Here is a 13,607-nt window from a genome sequence, read left to right on the forward strand (position 1 = left end):
TATGTTTGGCAGTAGCTCCCTTTCTCTGCTCAGAGCACTGGGGATTTCTACCTGAGTATGTAGGAACAGGTAGAAAGCAGAATGTGTCAGGGCTTGGCACTGGTGAAGGGAGTCCCAGTTTGGGAACTTGGAGAGCAGGAAGGTGGGAGCTGTGGTCAGCACTGAAGTGCCACAGTGGTGACATGCTGAAGGATGGACACGTGCCTCTTCCCAGGTACCCAAGTCTGGCATGAATCCAAGAGCATGTGACAGTCATTCCTGGGGGCAGGCCATCAATGTCTGTACCCATGTCCACTTCAGCCACCACTAAGTGTATCCAGCAGAATTTGACCAAATAAAATTTGAAATTTCCCACCCTTTTAAACAGAAGGGTTGCAGCAAGATGCATTTATTACAACTTACTGGTACACTTCTTCCACTTAACTGTGTGGCATAGCAGCTTTTAGACTCCAGCAGGATTGGCTTCAAAGCCCTGCTCTGCACCCTGTTCTCTCCTGCACATGAGCAAGAGCATCTCATGGTCAGGATCTGTCATGCACTGACACAAGGAACTTCTTAACATTCTTCATGTTGCTGCTCAGCCTTTCAGCTGGCCTAGAAACATGCCTAACCCTTGCCCTCTGATATGCTGCAGCCCCCCTGCTGCATTAGCCAAGAGGGGAAATTAGTCAAAGGCACTCTGGATGCTAATGTGGCTGTTCAGAGCAATGCTTCCCAAGCTCACACCAGCGGAGGCACTTCTCATGCTGTGCTCAGCAGGTGAAACTGCACATTCTCAACAAATACCTGTAACATTCCACTGCAAACACAGGAAGCATCCTCATGCTTCTGTCTCTTATTTCACATTCAGTTTATCTTTTAGCAATAATTTTATTTTAGCAAGCAATAAATTTATTGAAAATACAATATGTACTGTAAGAAAACATAAAAAATTACAAGAGTACTGTAAGAAAAAGGAGGCTGAAACCTCTGGGGTGTGCCTGACATGGGTTTGTACCTAGCTCTGAGCATTTGCATTCTGAAGCATACATCTTGGGGGGTGTGTCAGAGGCAGGGGAGTGGATTCTGACCTTTTGGCCTTAACCCAATAACCTCCAAGAGTGTTTTGAAACAGGACCATTTAACTTTTTCTTTCATATATTTTGACACAGGACAGAAAGCAAAGGTTCCATTTTAAATAGTTAATGCATAAATATAATAGTTGAATTGTAGTTCACCACGTGCTTCACTACATAGTAAATATACCATAAAACACTTTACTCTTCCCTTTTTAGTCAGGACAAGACTCAGAGGTGTGAGCCCAAGCCTACTATGACTACTCGTGTAGATAAAGTTACTTATAGAATGCCCCTGTGTCTGAGGAAGAGAAAAGAGAGAGGGGAGGTAAAAAGGTATATAAACAGGCTCGGCACATCCTGTAAAAATCCATATTAGAGGTATAGGCATACTTACAGTACTATTAGAAAAGGCAGATAATTGGATAAAGCTGGTAACTGGGACCCTATCTTCAAAATATTTATGCACATGAATAGCTTTATATTCACAAATGGGTTCAGTACATTATTTATCATATTCATTTATTTATTTAGTAGCTGTTGCTGCCAGGGAGCAAATTGCTTTCCTAACACAGAGGAAGGCACAGTTTCTTTTATCAGAGCATAGATTCCAAGAGTAACATCTTGTCTTGCCTGTTATATTGGATTCTGGGGATGCTTCAGCAGTTTCATAAGAGAAACAAATGCAAAAGCTAGAACCACAAGTGAGGAGCCACTGGGGTTTGCATGTGGTTGCATGCACATTTTTGGGACACAGATTTGTGCATCATGCTGCTATTGCACATAGAGTGCTATTCATGAAGACAATGAGAAATTTGCAGAAAATAACTGCAAAAGCAGGTCCATTAACCACAGAATGTGACTAGTTTAATCTGCTTGCAGAACCACTCCCCACCCTTTGGGGGAAATTGCACATACACATTAAGAATAATCATTTGGCACCCTGAGGCATTTCTCATTTGAGAAACAGCAGAGTACTTGTGTACATAAAATATATCAAAAAGAACCACAGTAAATAAGCATACAAATGAGTTACATGAAGTTAGAGATGAACTTTGTTCTATTTATTCTGTTAACTTCCTTTTGGCAACATAACTTTTGCAATGCAATAAGCTATCCAAACATTTGTATTTTTATAATGCAATTGATTTTGATAATTATAGTGTGCCCTTACTGTAAAACAGAACCATCTAGTATTTATCATTCTGCAACACAACTCAGTTTCTGCTCGGAGTATATTAAAGGATAGAAAAAAAAAAAAAAGCTTATTTCTTTTACTAATTTATCATTTAATGTAAAAATCTTAGCATTGGACAGTAATTTCTATGCACAATATGTAATTTTGATTGCACTTCTTTCAGAACTGCAGCCATAAGTTTAACTGCATGTTTGATTCAATCTTTACTCTTTTATTATAAGCCAAATACCACATACAGCACCATCTACAGAAGCCAGTGTTTCGTAATATATAAGTATGCTTTTTAACAGTGGAATATAAAATGAGTAATTTTCATCCAAAAATCGGCAAATGCACAAACCTTGTGTAAATTTTTCTGTCAGTCACATTCCCACGGCAGTGGTGAACTGCTGCTACTTCCAAGTCTACCATCTCTTTCAGTTTGTTGTATGATAATTAATATATAAATAACATATAGGGCATTAAACCTGCCTCAGCTTGCACATCTGCTCGGCTTTTTCCATATGAGTTACCTGACTTTTAAAGAATTGCTCCTGAGTGTAAAATTAAGCATAAGTGAAGCACATGATACGTACAGCAAAGTGTTACAATCAGATGTACTTTGAAAGCAGTGAAGTCAGAATGGACTAATGGCATCATCCTGTATTTACCATTCCTGATATGACAAACAATTTTAGATGAGGCAGCAGACCTAGTATATGTGGGCCTGTTCTAGAAATTAGTATATGCCTAAGTGGCTTTGCATGGTGAGATAAATTGTAGTTAATAAATAACTTCTATGTTTACAAGCGACAACAGAAGAAGTTGTTAAGTCTTAGTAGCTACAGATTCTAACTGGGATCTTAAACCAGAATGATTTCTATTTTCATTTCTTCTTGTAAGTAATAAATAATACTGTTACTCAAAAGAGCTCTCAGCTATAACCTACGTGACTCTTTTCCTGTCATGCCCCCAGTGACATCTTGGAGAACTCAGACCTTTAGTGGATTCACAGAGACATGTCTGGGTGAAGTGTAATATATTGCTTGTTCAAAGCCTGTTCACATTTTCTCATCACTTTTAGTAGCTAGAATTTAGGCAAGGTTTCCCAACATTAAAAACTGTGAATTAACAGCAGGTTTTTGCTGGTCTTATACACACATACTCACACACACACATGCTCACACACACACATGCTCACACACACACATACTCACACACACACATGCACATTCCAGGAAAGAAATGAATGCTGATCAGCAATTTCTTGTCTATTAATGCATATTTCCAAAAACTATGAACTAAACTTAAATCCACTGAATGAAACCTAGTATTAAGATTTCCCTTCCAGAAGAGATACAAGAAAGTGGGGAAATTGTAGTAATATGAACACCATGTATTGGTATCTCATAAGGAAAACATCAGTAGATCCAATCATGACTAATCGTTTTAAAACAATGGTGTTGGCAAAACACCAGAGGTGATTACACCTTTTACCCTGCTAAGTGAAGTTATTGTAAATGCTGCAAGGCTGCTGAAGAGTGAGAACACAGGAGGCATGGCATTTTAGTGGAAGTCACAAAGTAAATGAGCTGTTCTTAAAAGCAATCTTTTAGAACTAAGTGCTAGAGAATACCAGGGTTCTTTACCTTAAGAAAGAAACCCTATTACACCCTGCAAAAATGTGTAATTTAATGAATTAGCACTGATACTGAAATATCTTTTTTTACAGGAGTCTCGCAAATAATAACCTCCAGTCGCTTCCAAAAGACATATTCAAAGGCTTGGATTCTTTAACAAATGTGTAAGAAAGCAATTAATTAATCTATTAATTATACTAAAAATATAATGAGATTCTTTTAGAGGACATTCTGAGTAACCATTCAAACTGACAGCCAGAAATGGGATCCACTGGGTAGACTTCCCAATATGGGTAGGCTTGGGTTTTGTCTACTGTTGTTGATAATTTGCTTTAGTTTTGAACATTCCACCAGTTATGAAGATAAGTAATATTGTTAGTAGTTGTGTAAGAGAGATGCATGTTTATTTAGACTTGGTGAATAAGAAGGAAGTATCCTTAGGGATGCATGAGAGAGCATGGCATGAGGGGAAGGTGGAAGGTATTTAATGGAGTAACATTTCTATGTGCAAGCAATTTCTGGGATGGCAATCTTTTATCATGAATGCATGTGTCTTAGTAAGTACCATCCCATACTAAATTGAATTGCAATCAAACCAAAACGTGAACTTCTAAAAATATGTAACTTAAATACCAGTAAAAATACAAAATATGAACAGATAAATCTGTAGCTGCTTCACTGAAATATGTCCTGTTTACAACACACCAATTCTGGTTCACCTGATGTGGGATAATGAGCACAGAACGTCCTTTGCCTGCTCCCTGTGTTATCAAGGTAGGCTGAATTCACAGTGTAGACCTGCAGCAGTAAGATGTGGAGATGGTCAGTGTTATCTGGTAGCATTACTTGGCAAGACTGATCGTGGCCAGGTGGTTGCACAGTCTGGTCCTGGCACTTGCTTGTTCCTGTACATACAATCTGAAATATGACTGAAGACAGCTGTAAGTCTTGAACAGAACACCTTTGCTTGTGTCTCCTGAAGCCCTAAATGAGTACATCTAAAGGATATACCAAATACTGACTGGCTGACTGTCAGGCTGTATTAATTCCAACTTTGTTATCTAGAATGATCTTACTGAGAAAGGGTAATCCAAAAGAAACAACCTCCCAAATATGGGGCCAACAATTAGGTAAGCTTTTGTGTACCTGTAAACTTGGAGAAATCAACAAAAATTTCCAACTGATCAAGTTAAGTTCTTTGTGATAACCTTAGTATAATTAAGTCTGTGTGGGTTCTGGCATGTAGATTTAACTATGGGTCTGGACAAATTAGGTCAGGAAGGCAACAACTGAGAATAAGCAAGAGGGCACATATTTAACAAGAGCTTAGTTTGTTGATGTCCTACAAGGAGGAATACATCAGCTAAGTACTTATTTTCAATGCATGATTTATTTATTGTAGAGATCTTAGAGGCAATGCATTTAATTGTGACTGCAAACTGAAATGGTTAGTGGAATGGCTGGGCAGCACCAATGCAACAGTTGAAGACATTTACTGTGAAAGTCCACCAGAATATAAGAAGCGCAAAATCAATAGCCTCTCTCCAAAAGAATTTGATTGCATTATTACAGGTAATGTGCTTCAAATTATTTAATCTTGTTAAATTAAAGTCAAAGCTATATTTTTTTTTTACACTAAGGTCCATTTTTGCAAGAAGTCTGCATAATGGATGGAACTTCCGCTAAAATCAGTATGAATTCTGTGAAGGTATAAGTCTGACTTCCAAATCACTTGGGAGTGGGGTCTGATATTGCAGGTTCTACTCAAGACTTTAATATGCTATATAAAGATTTGGAGAACTGGGACATAAAACAGCACCTCTTTGAGAAATATCTGAAAACAAATTGCAGTGTTCCCTTATCGACAGGAAAATCAAACTAGTGATGAAATACTGTAATTTGTAATAAAATGGTATCTGCTAAGGAGATGTTTTTTCAGCACAGTATGGAAAGGATCTGTAATTACATGTTGTGTGCACTTTTGCAGAATTTGAAGTTTATCAGTCCCTGCCATACCAGTCTCTGTCAGTAGATACTTTCTCATACATGAATGATGAACACGTGGTTATTGCTCAGCCTTTTACTGGAAAATGCATCTTTCTTGAGTGGGACCATGTAGAAGTGATGTTCAGGAATTATGACAACATTACAGGTATGAGCACTGCTCAAGAAATAACATTACAACAGCTGATCCAAGAAGTGGTGCTAACCCTGTCTTTTATTTTTCTTTTTACAGGTACTTCAACTGTTGTGTGTAAACCTATAGTTATTGAGAGTCAGCTGTATGTCATTGTCGCACAGCTGTTTGGAGGCTCCCACATATATAAAAGAGATATTTTTGCTAATAAGTTTATAAAAATTCAAGATATTGAAATCCTTAAAATCCGAAAACCCAATGACATTGAAACTTTCAGGATTGCTGAAGACTGGTATTTTGTTGTTGCAGACAGTTCAAAGGCTGGTTTCACCACGGTTTACAAATGGAATGGGAATGGATTTTATTCCCATCAGTCTCTGCATGCCTGGTACAGAGATACTGATGTGGAGTATCTTGAAATATCTGGCAAACCACATTTAATTCTGTCAAGTAGTTCTCAAAGACCTGTAATATATCAGTGGAACAAAGGAACAAATGAATTTGTTAAGCGTTTTGATATCCAAGATATGGAAGATGCATATGCAGTGAAACATTTCAAAGTGAAAGAGGATGTATACATTTGCTTAACAAGATTTATTGGGGACTCTAAAGTAATGAAATGGGGTGGTTCAGCATTTTTGGATTTACAAAGGATGCCATCCCGAGGGTCCATGGTATTCCAACCGCTTCAGATAAGTAATTACCAATATGCCATTCTTGGAAGTGATTATTCTTTCACTCAAGTCTATTATTGGGATGCTGAAAAGGCAAAATTTGTGAAGTTTCAAGAATTAAACGTACAGGCACCGAGATCTTTCATACATGTCTCCATCGATAAACGAGATTTTCTCTTTGCTTCAAGTTTTAAGGGAACTACATTGATTTATAAACATGTCATAGTTGACTTAAGCGCATGACACTCATAATTCTGAGATTACATCAGACTTTCTACCATAAGTGGACAAAATGAACTAAGTGCATGATGACTCTCTTATCTTACTTCCAAATGAATGCCTTTAAAAGTTGCGATTGCTAGAACCAAGTATTACTAGTATCTTCATCTCTAATTGTCTAGTGGTGTTGGAAGTTGCATTTTTTAACAAAAAGAAATTAAATTAACTGTTCTTTGCATCCACAGTATGTAAATACGTGTGCAACTGCATCTGTTGCTATAAAAAATATTAAGATGTACTTTTCCATTTATTTATTCACCTGTTTGAAACAACTGCCAAATAAAATGTTTACATTTTGTGTCTTTCACATTCCAAATATTATTTGCAGGTGATACCTTTTATTTGTGTATTTAATATACACATATAAAATAAAGCCAAGAAGGCATATTGCCCAACGCAGTATTGTACTGCATGGAAGACACACAATATTGAAAATCAGGTGGGTGTTACATATACCAAGAAGTTCTTGATAAAAATACAGCATTGAACCTCGATCCTATAAATTATCGCCTGGACATATCCTTGCATTTATCTGAAGCCTCACTCATTTAAACATGACTCCACCCAGAAATAAGTGTTCATTGATATAGATCTGGTTGTAGGAAGGAGGGTTCAGTTATACAGATCCAACTGTAGGATGAGGCTTTGTACTGTCTATAGCTGGAAGTACCTGTTCTTCTAAAAATATACAAAGAAAGCAACAGGATAAAAGACAATGTAAAAATCTGTCTTTTTCTACCTCATGCTGAAGTGGCACAAATCAAATCTCTGCTATAACACTGGGGCTGTTACTGTGCTGAGAGCTAGAAGCACAGCTTATTTTTAAGCTAGCATCATTTCTGTATCTGAACTGTCACACATCACTTGCATGAATTCTGTGTGTTCCTGTCAAGTCTTTCCACTGTAATTGCAATTACTTAATCTTCAATGAATTTATTCATTATTCTGAATGAAGCTAGTGAATCTGAAGTAATTTTTTTCCACTACCCTGCAATGAAGTTTAGCAACAGATACGTCTGAAATTCAGGGAACTTTGAACATGGCAGGACAAATTCAGTTGGTGTAGCATATGCAACTCCAGGAAAGCTACCTATATCTGCTAAATTATGCCAAGTCTGAATTTGGCATGAAAATCTATTACAAACTCAAAATAGACTTTTGTTTACACACATCTAGTACATCACTTGTGAGAAATGTATACTGCTGCTGAAGCTTGTTTGGTGCAGCTCAGGAAAAGAGCTCAAGTTGATTTTAGATACCTTTGCACTTCGCTTGAAGTTAGGAAGCCTTGTGATCCAGTGCCATCTTTCAAATATGAACACTGGGTGTGTTTATACCCATTTCTAACATTTCTAATGTTCACAGACATTCACTGGCAAATAAGACTTAGCATTCTGTGCATGTCAGCTAACCACACAAGCTGATTCTGCAAGCTGGCTGCTCTCTGTACCCACAGAGACTCTTGTCAGAACATTATGGTGCTACTGAGAGCACCTGCAGGAAATAAACCTGCAGCAAATAAAAAGACATATTATGTATTTTTTAAGAAGCCACTCCTAAACAGTATGTTTTTGTAATAAAGAATAGAGTTCTTTTATATTAAATGTTACTTGAAAAAAGTCCCATGTGAACAATACTACTTTAATGGGTTTATTTTTATGATACCATTTTATCCATAGCTGCTTATGCTCTGGTCAGCATGTGGCTTAATAATTACCTATTCCATAAGTAGGAATCAAACATAGAATTGTAAGTAGTCACAGTGTGACTAGACAGATTTTCAAAGTTGAAACCTCCACATTTTTTCTTAATAAATACATTTCCCAAAATCATCTTGATAAATCATCACTTGCTAGAGAGGTTTCCTTTATAAATTTTTAGCTTTTATATGAGCATGATTTCAAATACCAGATGAACCCAAATATTCTTTTTTATTATTTCTCAATGTTGCCTGCACATCTGTGATGGCCAATTCAGTTTGTCCATTTCATCTTCAGTCCACCTTGCATGGCAAAAGAATAAAACAGAAAGTCATGAACCAACCTCCAATGTACCAGCAAATCATGAAGCGTTTTCTACTTCATCTTGTCTTTTGTTTTGGTCTTTTACTTAAGGTCCTATTGAATTAGGTACGCTGATTTTGATCTGATTTCTCCCCTTATACTTGCCTATATGCACTCTCTATCAAATTATGTAGATAATGGCTATGTATCCCTCTCATTAGAGACATATTATGGACATCTGGCTCAATTTCAGTGGAATTGGATAACCTTGCTAATCTGCTACTAATATTTATTTACAAATGCTATACCCCAGTGTATTTCCTCACAATTGTACCTCGAGAAGGTTACGTTTCATGGAATCATATTTCAGAGCCAGCCGGCTACACACCCTTTGCTATAATAGTGCTATGATTGTTTTCCTGAGTTAACTTACTCTGAAATAATACAGCGGATTCATGGGAACTCACTCCTGGGTTTAAAGGAAGAGTTTAAAAGCCTGCAAGGGTGTGAGTCACTAGAATTTTACATTCATTATACCTATAAAACAAGCCATGGTACAGTGGAGGCTGGTAAGAGATAAATCTGCTGGGTTAATCTGCTGAAGTACACAACTGTGTTAGCAGTTTGAGTATTCCTTCAGGAAATTTTACCTGTAGCTAAGGACTAATGATTTGGGAAGTTCTTAATGCCTATGTCATTTTTGGAAGGTCAGCTAATCACTATAAAATGCTCAATCTAAATCTGTTCTCTTCTGAAAATCCTCTATCCAATTTATGTCAGGTGGAGATTCACAGGGAGTAGGGCCGGTTTGTTCTTGTGCAAGCATAGCATTTCATTGCACCACATAAGGAATTGGGGTATTTTTAGAACAGAACTCATAATCCTTAATGTGGAAGACTGTAAAGGCTCTTTAGGTGGCTCCCTGTGCTGTTTCTTCCTAATTTCAGAGACTGGGCATTTTAACAGCTCCTCTGAGCATAATGCCATATTGTGCCCTGGTTCTCTGCTCACTATTCCTTCTGTTATCAGTGGAAGTCCCAGACAAAACTAAAAGAGAACCTTTTCTCATATATACATTGATACTTTTCTTACACATTGTTTAAAAAAATCCATTTCTTTCAGCAAGTCTCTGTTACTTGTGGCTGACTGGTTGTCTGTCTTCTGTGGCTGTGGATTTTCTAAACTCCCTAATTGTTTTGGTTTTGACTGACAGATCCTGTAAAATACCGAAAGTATTATAGAAGACAGTATTGTAGGTCATTAATGGATGCTGCTGATCCCTGATGCTGATTAGTCATGTTAATGTCTAAGCAGAAAAGGCTGTTAATGGAATTATATTGTATTCTTACAACTACTTCATTATATTTTTAATGGACCACAAATACAAAAGAACATACACTTCTTTACTCTAGAAAGGATACACAAAATACATTCAGAATACCTGATATTACACCTTGTGTAGGTTTTTTTTTTCTTTGTTGTAATGTCTAGGACTTGCAGGTTTTTTGTTTCTACTTATTTTCCATTGAAAAAATATTCCAAAAGACACTCTACCTACTAAGAAGAAAATTCAGTAAGGAAAGAGCTTGTTCTGTAAAATAACAAACCAAACAGAAATAGGGACAAACCATATTATTTTAGAGTACGGAGTTGCATTTTAATTATAACCTAATTCTCTTACAGTTATTTTTTAACTTTATTTGAAGGGGTAATAATGACCATTCAAAATACACTTGAGGATGGGAAACAATTATTAGCATAGTTGTTAATATGTGTGATATGCTTTGATACATTCTAGTGGGAAGCTAAATGTCGAACAGCTGTATTTATATGAGTATTACAATATATTATGTTAGTATTCAGTGGAAAATGAGTATTTAAACCAGTCCTCAGACTGTTGACGAGCACCACTAATAGCACCAAGAGAAAGTGGGGAAGTCAGCATGTCCAAAATGTTACTACTAAGGACAGAATAAGACTGCAGCAAGTCTCAAGAGTCAAGGAGTCTTCCCTTTCAAGGAGATATTTTTTGTGGTGACACAAATGGGGCAGTAAATAGGTTACTGCCCACTGAAAGGGCCAGGGCCCTGCCAGGGCAGGAAAGAAGTTGAGCCAGGTTCAGCAGATGGAAAAGGCAAACCTGAACACTCAATTCACTCGGCTGTTAATGCCTCCCCCACTGTCTAGCAGGTTTTCTCTCCAATTTGTTAATAAGGATTGCAACCGCAGCTACCTTTCATAGGCCTGCAAGCATTCTCCTCTCATACTTCACGATCTGGAGACCTGACCGTGGTAGTAAAGCTGTGATTTAGGCTCCTATTGATTAGAATGGCTAAAGATGTTTTTGTGGTCAGGAGCTAACCGATAAATGTTGAGGTCTTGTGGAGTTCTTCAAGACCAAGCTGTGGTACACTGCCTGACTTATTGCTAACGGCAACTTTTCTTCATTACTGATGACTCTGAATTCTAATGCCTAGTGTTACAGGCATGTCTCTGTTTATAGTTCACTTAAACAAAGTGCTCAGAGGCCAACCTAACCCTATTCCTATTCAGGAATTTTCCTGAAATGAACTACAGCTACAAAGACCTCCAGTGTGCTATACAGAAGTGGTGTTGTATTTCTGCTTTGAGACGTTGAATTTTTCCAATTAGTTATGCTAGTGTAATACTTCTGTCTTCAAATTTGTTACAGTAGAAAGCAATTTGCCTCCAAATATGCATATTTATATTCATATAATTGTTTATTTATTCTCCAAATAAAGTGGATGATGGCAATAATTATGTTACTGTTCCCAATCTCCTATTCATCAAATCAATTTTTGAATTCTCAAAAGTTGTTTTCAGCTCAGCCTTACTTTATCCTTCCGACTGAATTATTTCAATTGAAAAAGGACTTTCTGACCCATTCTCACTTCCTGTTCGAAGGCCTGGATAGCGACAGCAGTATGTTAGCAAGTTGTCAACCTGCCCAGATGGTGAATATCCAAGAATGCTGAAAGAGCTTCAGAATAAACAGGCTGATCTGCTAAGAATACACAGTCCTTCATTAAAAATCATTTATGTGCAAAAGAACTGGAAGTAACGAATATCATGTCTATTTTTATAAAAACTTCATGGGATAATCAGTGGAGTTTCAGGCCACTGAGATCCAGATTTATATCTGGTTGAATATCTGAAATAATAATTGAAAACCAAAATGTAAAATTTCAGGAGAAAGTAGGTAACTAAACAAGCAGGACATCATTAAAAAAAAAATCAAAATATCATCCATAGGAAAGAAATGCTTGCAAGGTTTAAGATTAGCAGCAGAGAAAGGCAACTTGACATTGTTGTGAACAACTCAGCAAGACACTGATCACGATATACAGCTATAGAAAAAAGCAAATAATGTTACAACATGGGCAGGACAGTAAGGAGAATACAACACTACATGTTGTGGCAAATCAATGCTGTTGCCTTAGCTGAGATACTGTGTGTAGTGCTAATGTAGTCATCTTAAAAAACACTGCAGAATGATTAAGTACTCAGATAAATGTGAAAAAACTCATTGAAAGTGTAGACAAGATGACACCTGACATTAGCAAACACCAAGCCATAAAACAAACTATTTCCCCCATCCCCCCCATTAAACTGTGGCATTCATTACAATAAGCAGCCATTGAGAAAAAGAACAGAGCATTCAGAAAGAGTCAAGCATGGACAAATTCCATTAAAACTGTATTTATCTTATTTTTAGTGCTTAAAATGCTTTTTAATTATTAGAGAAGAGGAAGTTCCTTACACTTCTGTCAGAAGCATCTGGCTGTAGCCATTTTGGACAGGAGGACAGCCAAGCAGCTGGATAGTGAATGTGCTCCAGTGTGGCATTTCCTATTTTCAGTCCTTGAGACGCATTGCTCAGAAATTAACTCAACTTTGTTTCTAGGATTCACAAAACTAAATACATAAGATGTACATATGAATTAGCTGTTCAGAAGCATTTACAATACTGAGAACATGAACACTGAATAAATCTAGACGATACCAGCAACATACATTTTGAGGATGTCAACAATGAGAAAATTTTAGCAAACTATTTGCAAGTGCTTGAAGATGTAATTGCAGAACTTTGGCTGGCTTTAGCTATGTATGTCCTAACAGAGTCCCATGGGAAGAACATAAGTCAGCCTTTTAATAAGCTTATTTTTAAGAGTTGGATATTAGAGCTGCAGAAAGTCACAAAGTACCTTGCAATTAACCAGGTAACAGCATTGTCCTGTAAGGGTGTAATTTTAATATACAAGAACAGATCATCAATTTTGGAAAAAGGAAAGAAGAGAGGGAGGAAGGAGGGGAGGAAGGGAGGAAGAGAGAAAGGAAGGGAGGGAGAGAGGAAGGGAGGGAGGGAGGAGAAAAGAAACAACCCCAGATTTCATAATCTTAAAGTAAGTGTGAAATCTGAAAACCCTATCCTGCTCCCTTTTGTCCTCTATAGACAGTAACATAATGATACTGCCCATTCAGGAAAAATCCTAGTAAATATATTGCTCCAGAGTGCAAAACAAAGGAAGAAAAAGGACAAAGCTGGAACAGAAACAATAGCTTGTGGTCAGGAAATCTGTTTGGTTTTGGAAAGTTTAATTGCACCTGTGAGCATCAAAAT

At 37.1% G+C, this 13,607-nt stretch overlaps 1 protein-coding gene across 6 annotated transcripts in view; it reads left to right on the top strand.

Annotated features, from left to right (window-relative positions):
* LGI1 (leucine rich glioma inactivated 1) overlaps positions 1-7,269 on the top strand; it is a 30,754-nt gene extending 23,485 nt beyond the window's left edge. For all 6 annotated transcript variants that reach the window (XM_057402342.1, XM_057402346.1, XM_057402345.1 and 3 more), the window contains 4 exons: positions 3,965-4,036; positions 5,275-5,444; positions 5,860-6,024; positions 6,109-7,269. In XM_057402342.1, coding sequence (XP_057258325.1) covers positions 3,965-4,036; positions 5,275-5,444; positions 5,860-6,024; positions 6,109-6,926 — 1,225 coding nt within the window. In that variant the 3' untranslated portion in view covers positions 6,927-7,269. The remainder of the gene's footprint in view (positions 1-3,964; positions 4,037-5,274; positions 5,445-5,859; positions 6,025-6,108) is intronic.
* Positions 7,270-13,607: the final 6,338 nt, after the last annotated feature.

Source organism: Pezoporus wallicus, unplaced genomic scaffold (genome assembly GCF_028554395.1).
Source record: "Pezoporus wallicus isolate ANWC-B61680 ecotype Strahan unplaced genomic scaffold, APGP_CSIRO_Pwel_v1 contig_6787, whole genome shotgun sequence".
In the NCBI taxonomy this organism is placed as follows: Eukaryota; Metazoa; Chordata; class Aves; order Psittaciformes; family Psittacidae; genus Pezoporus; species Pezoporus wallicus.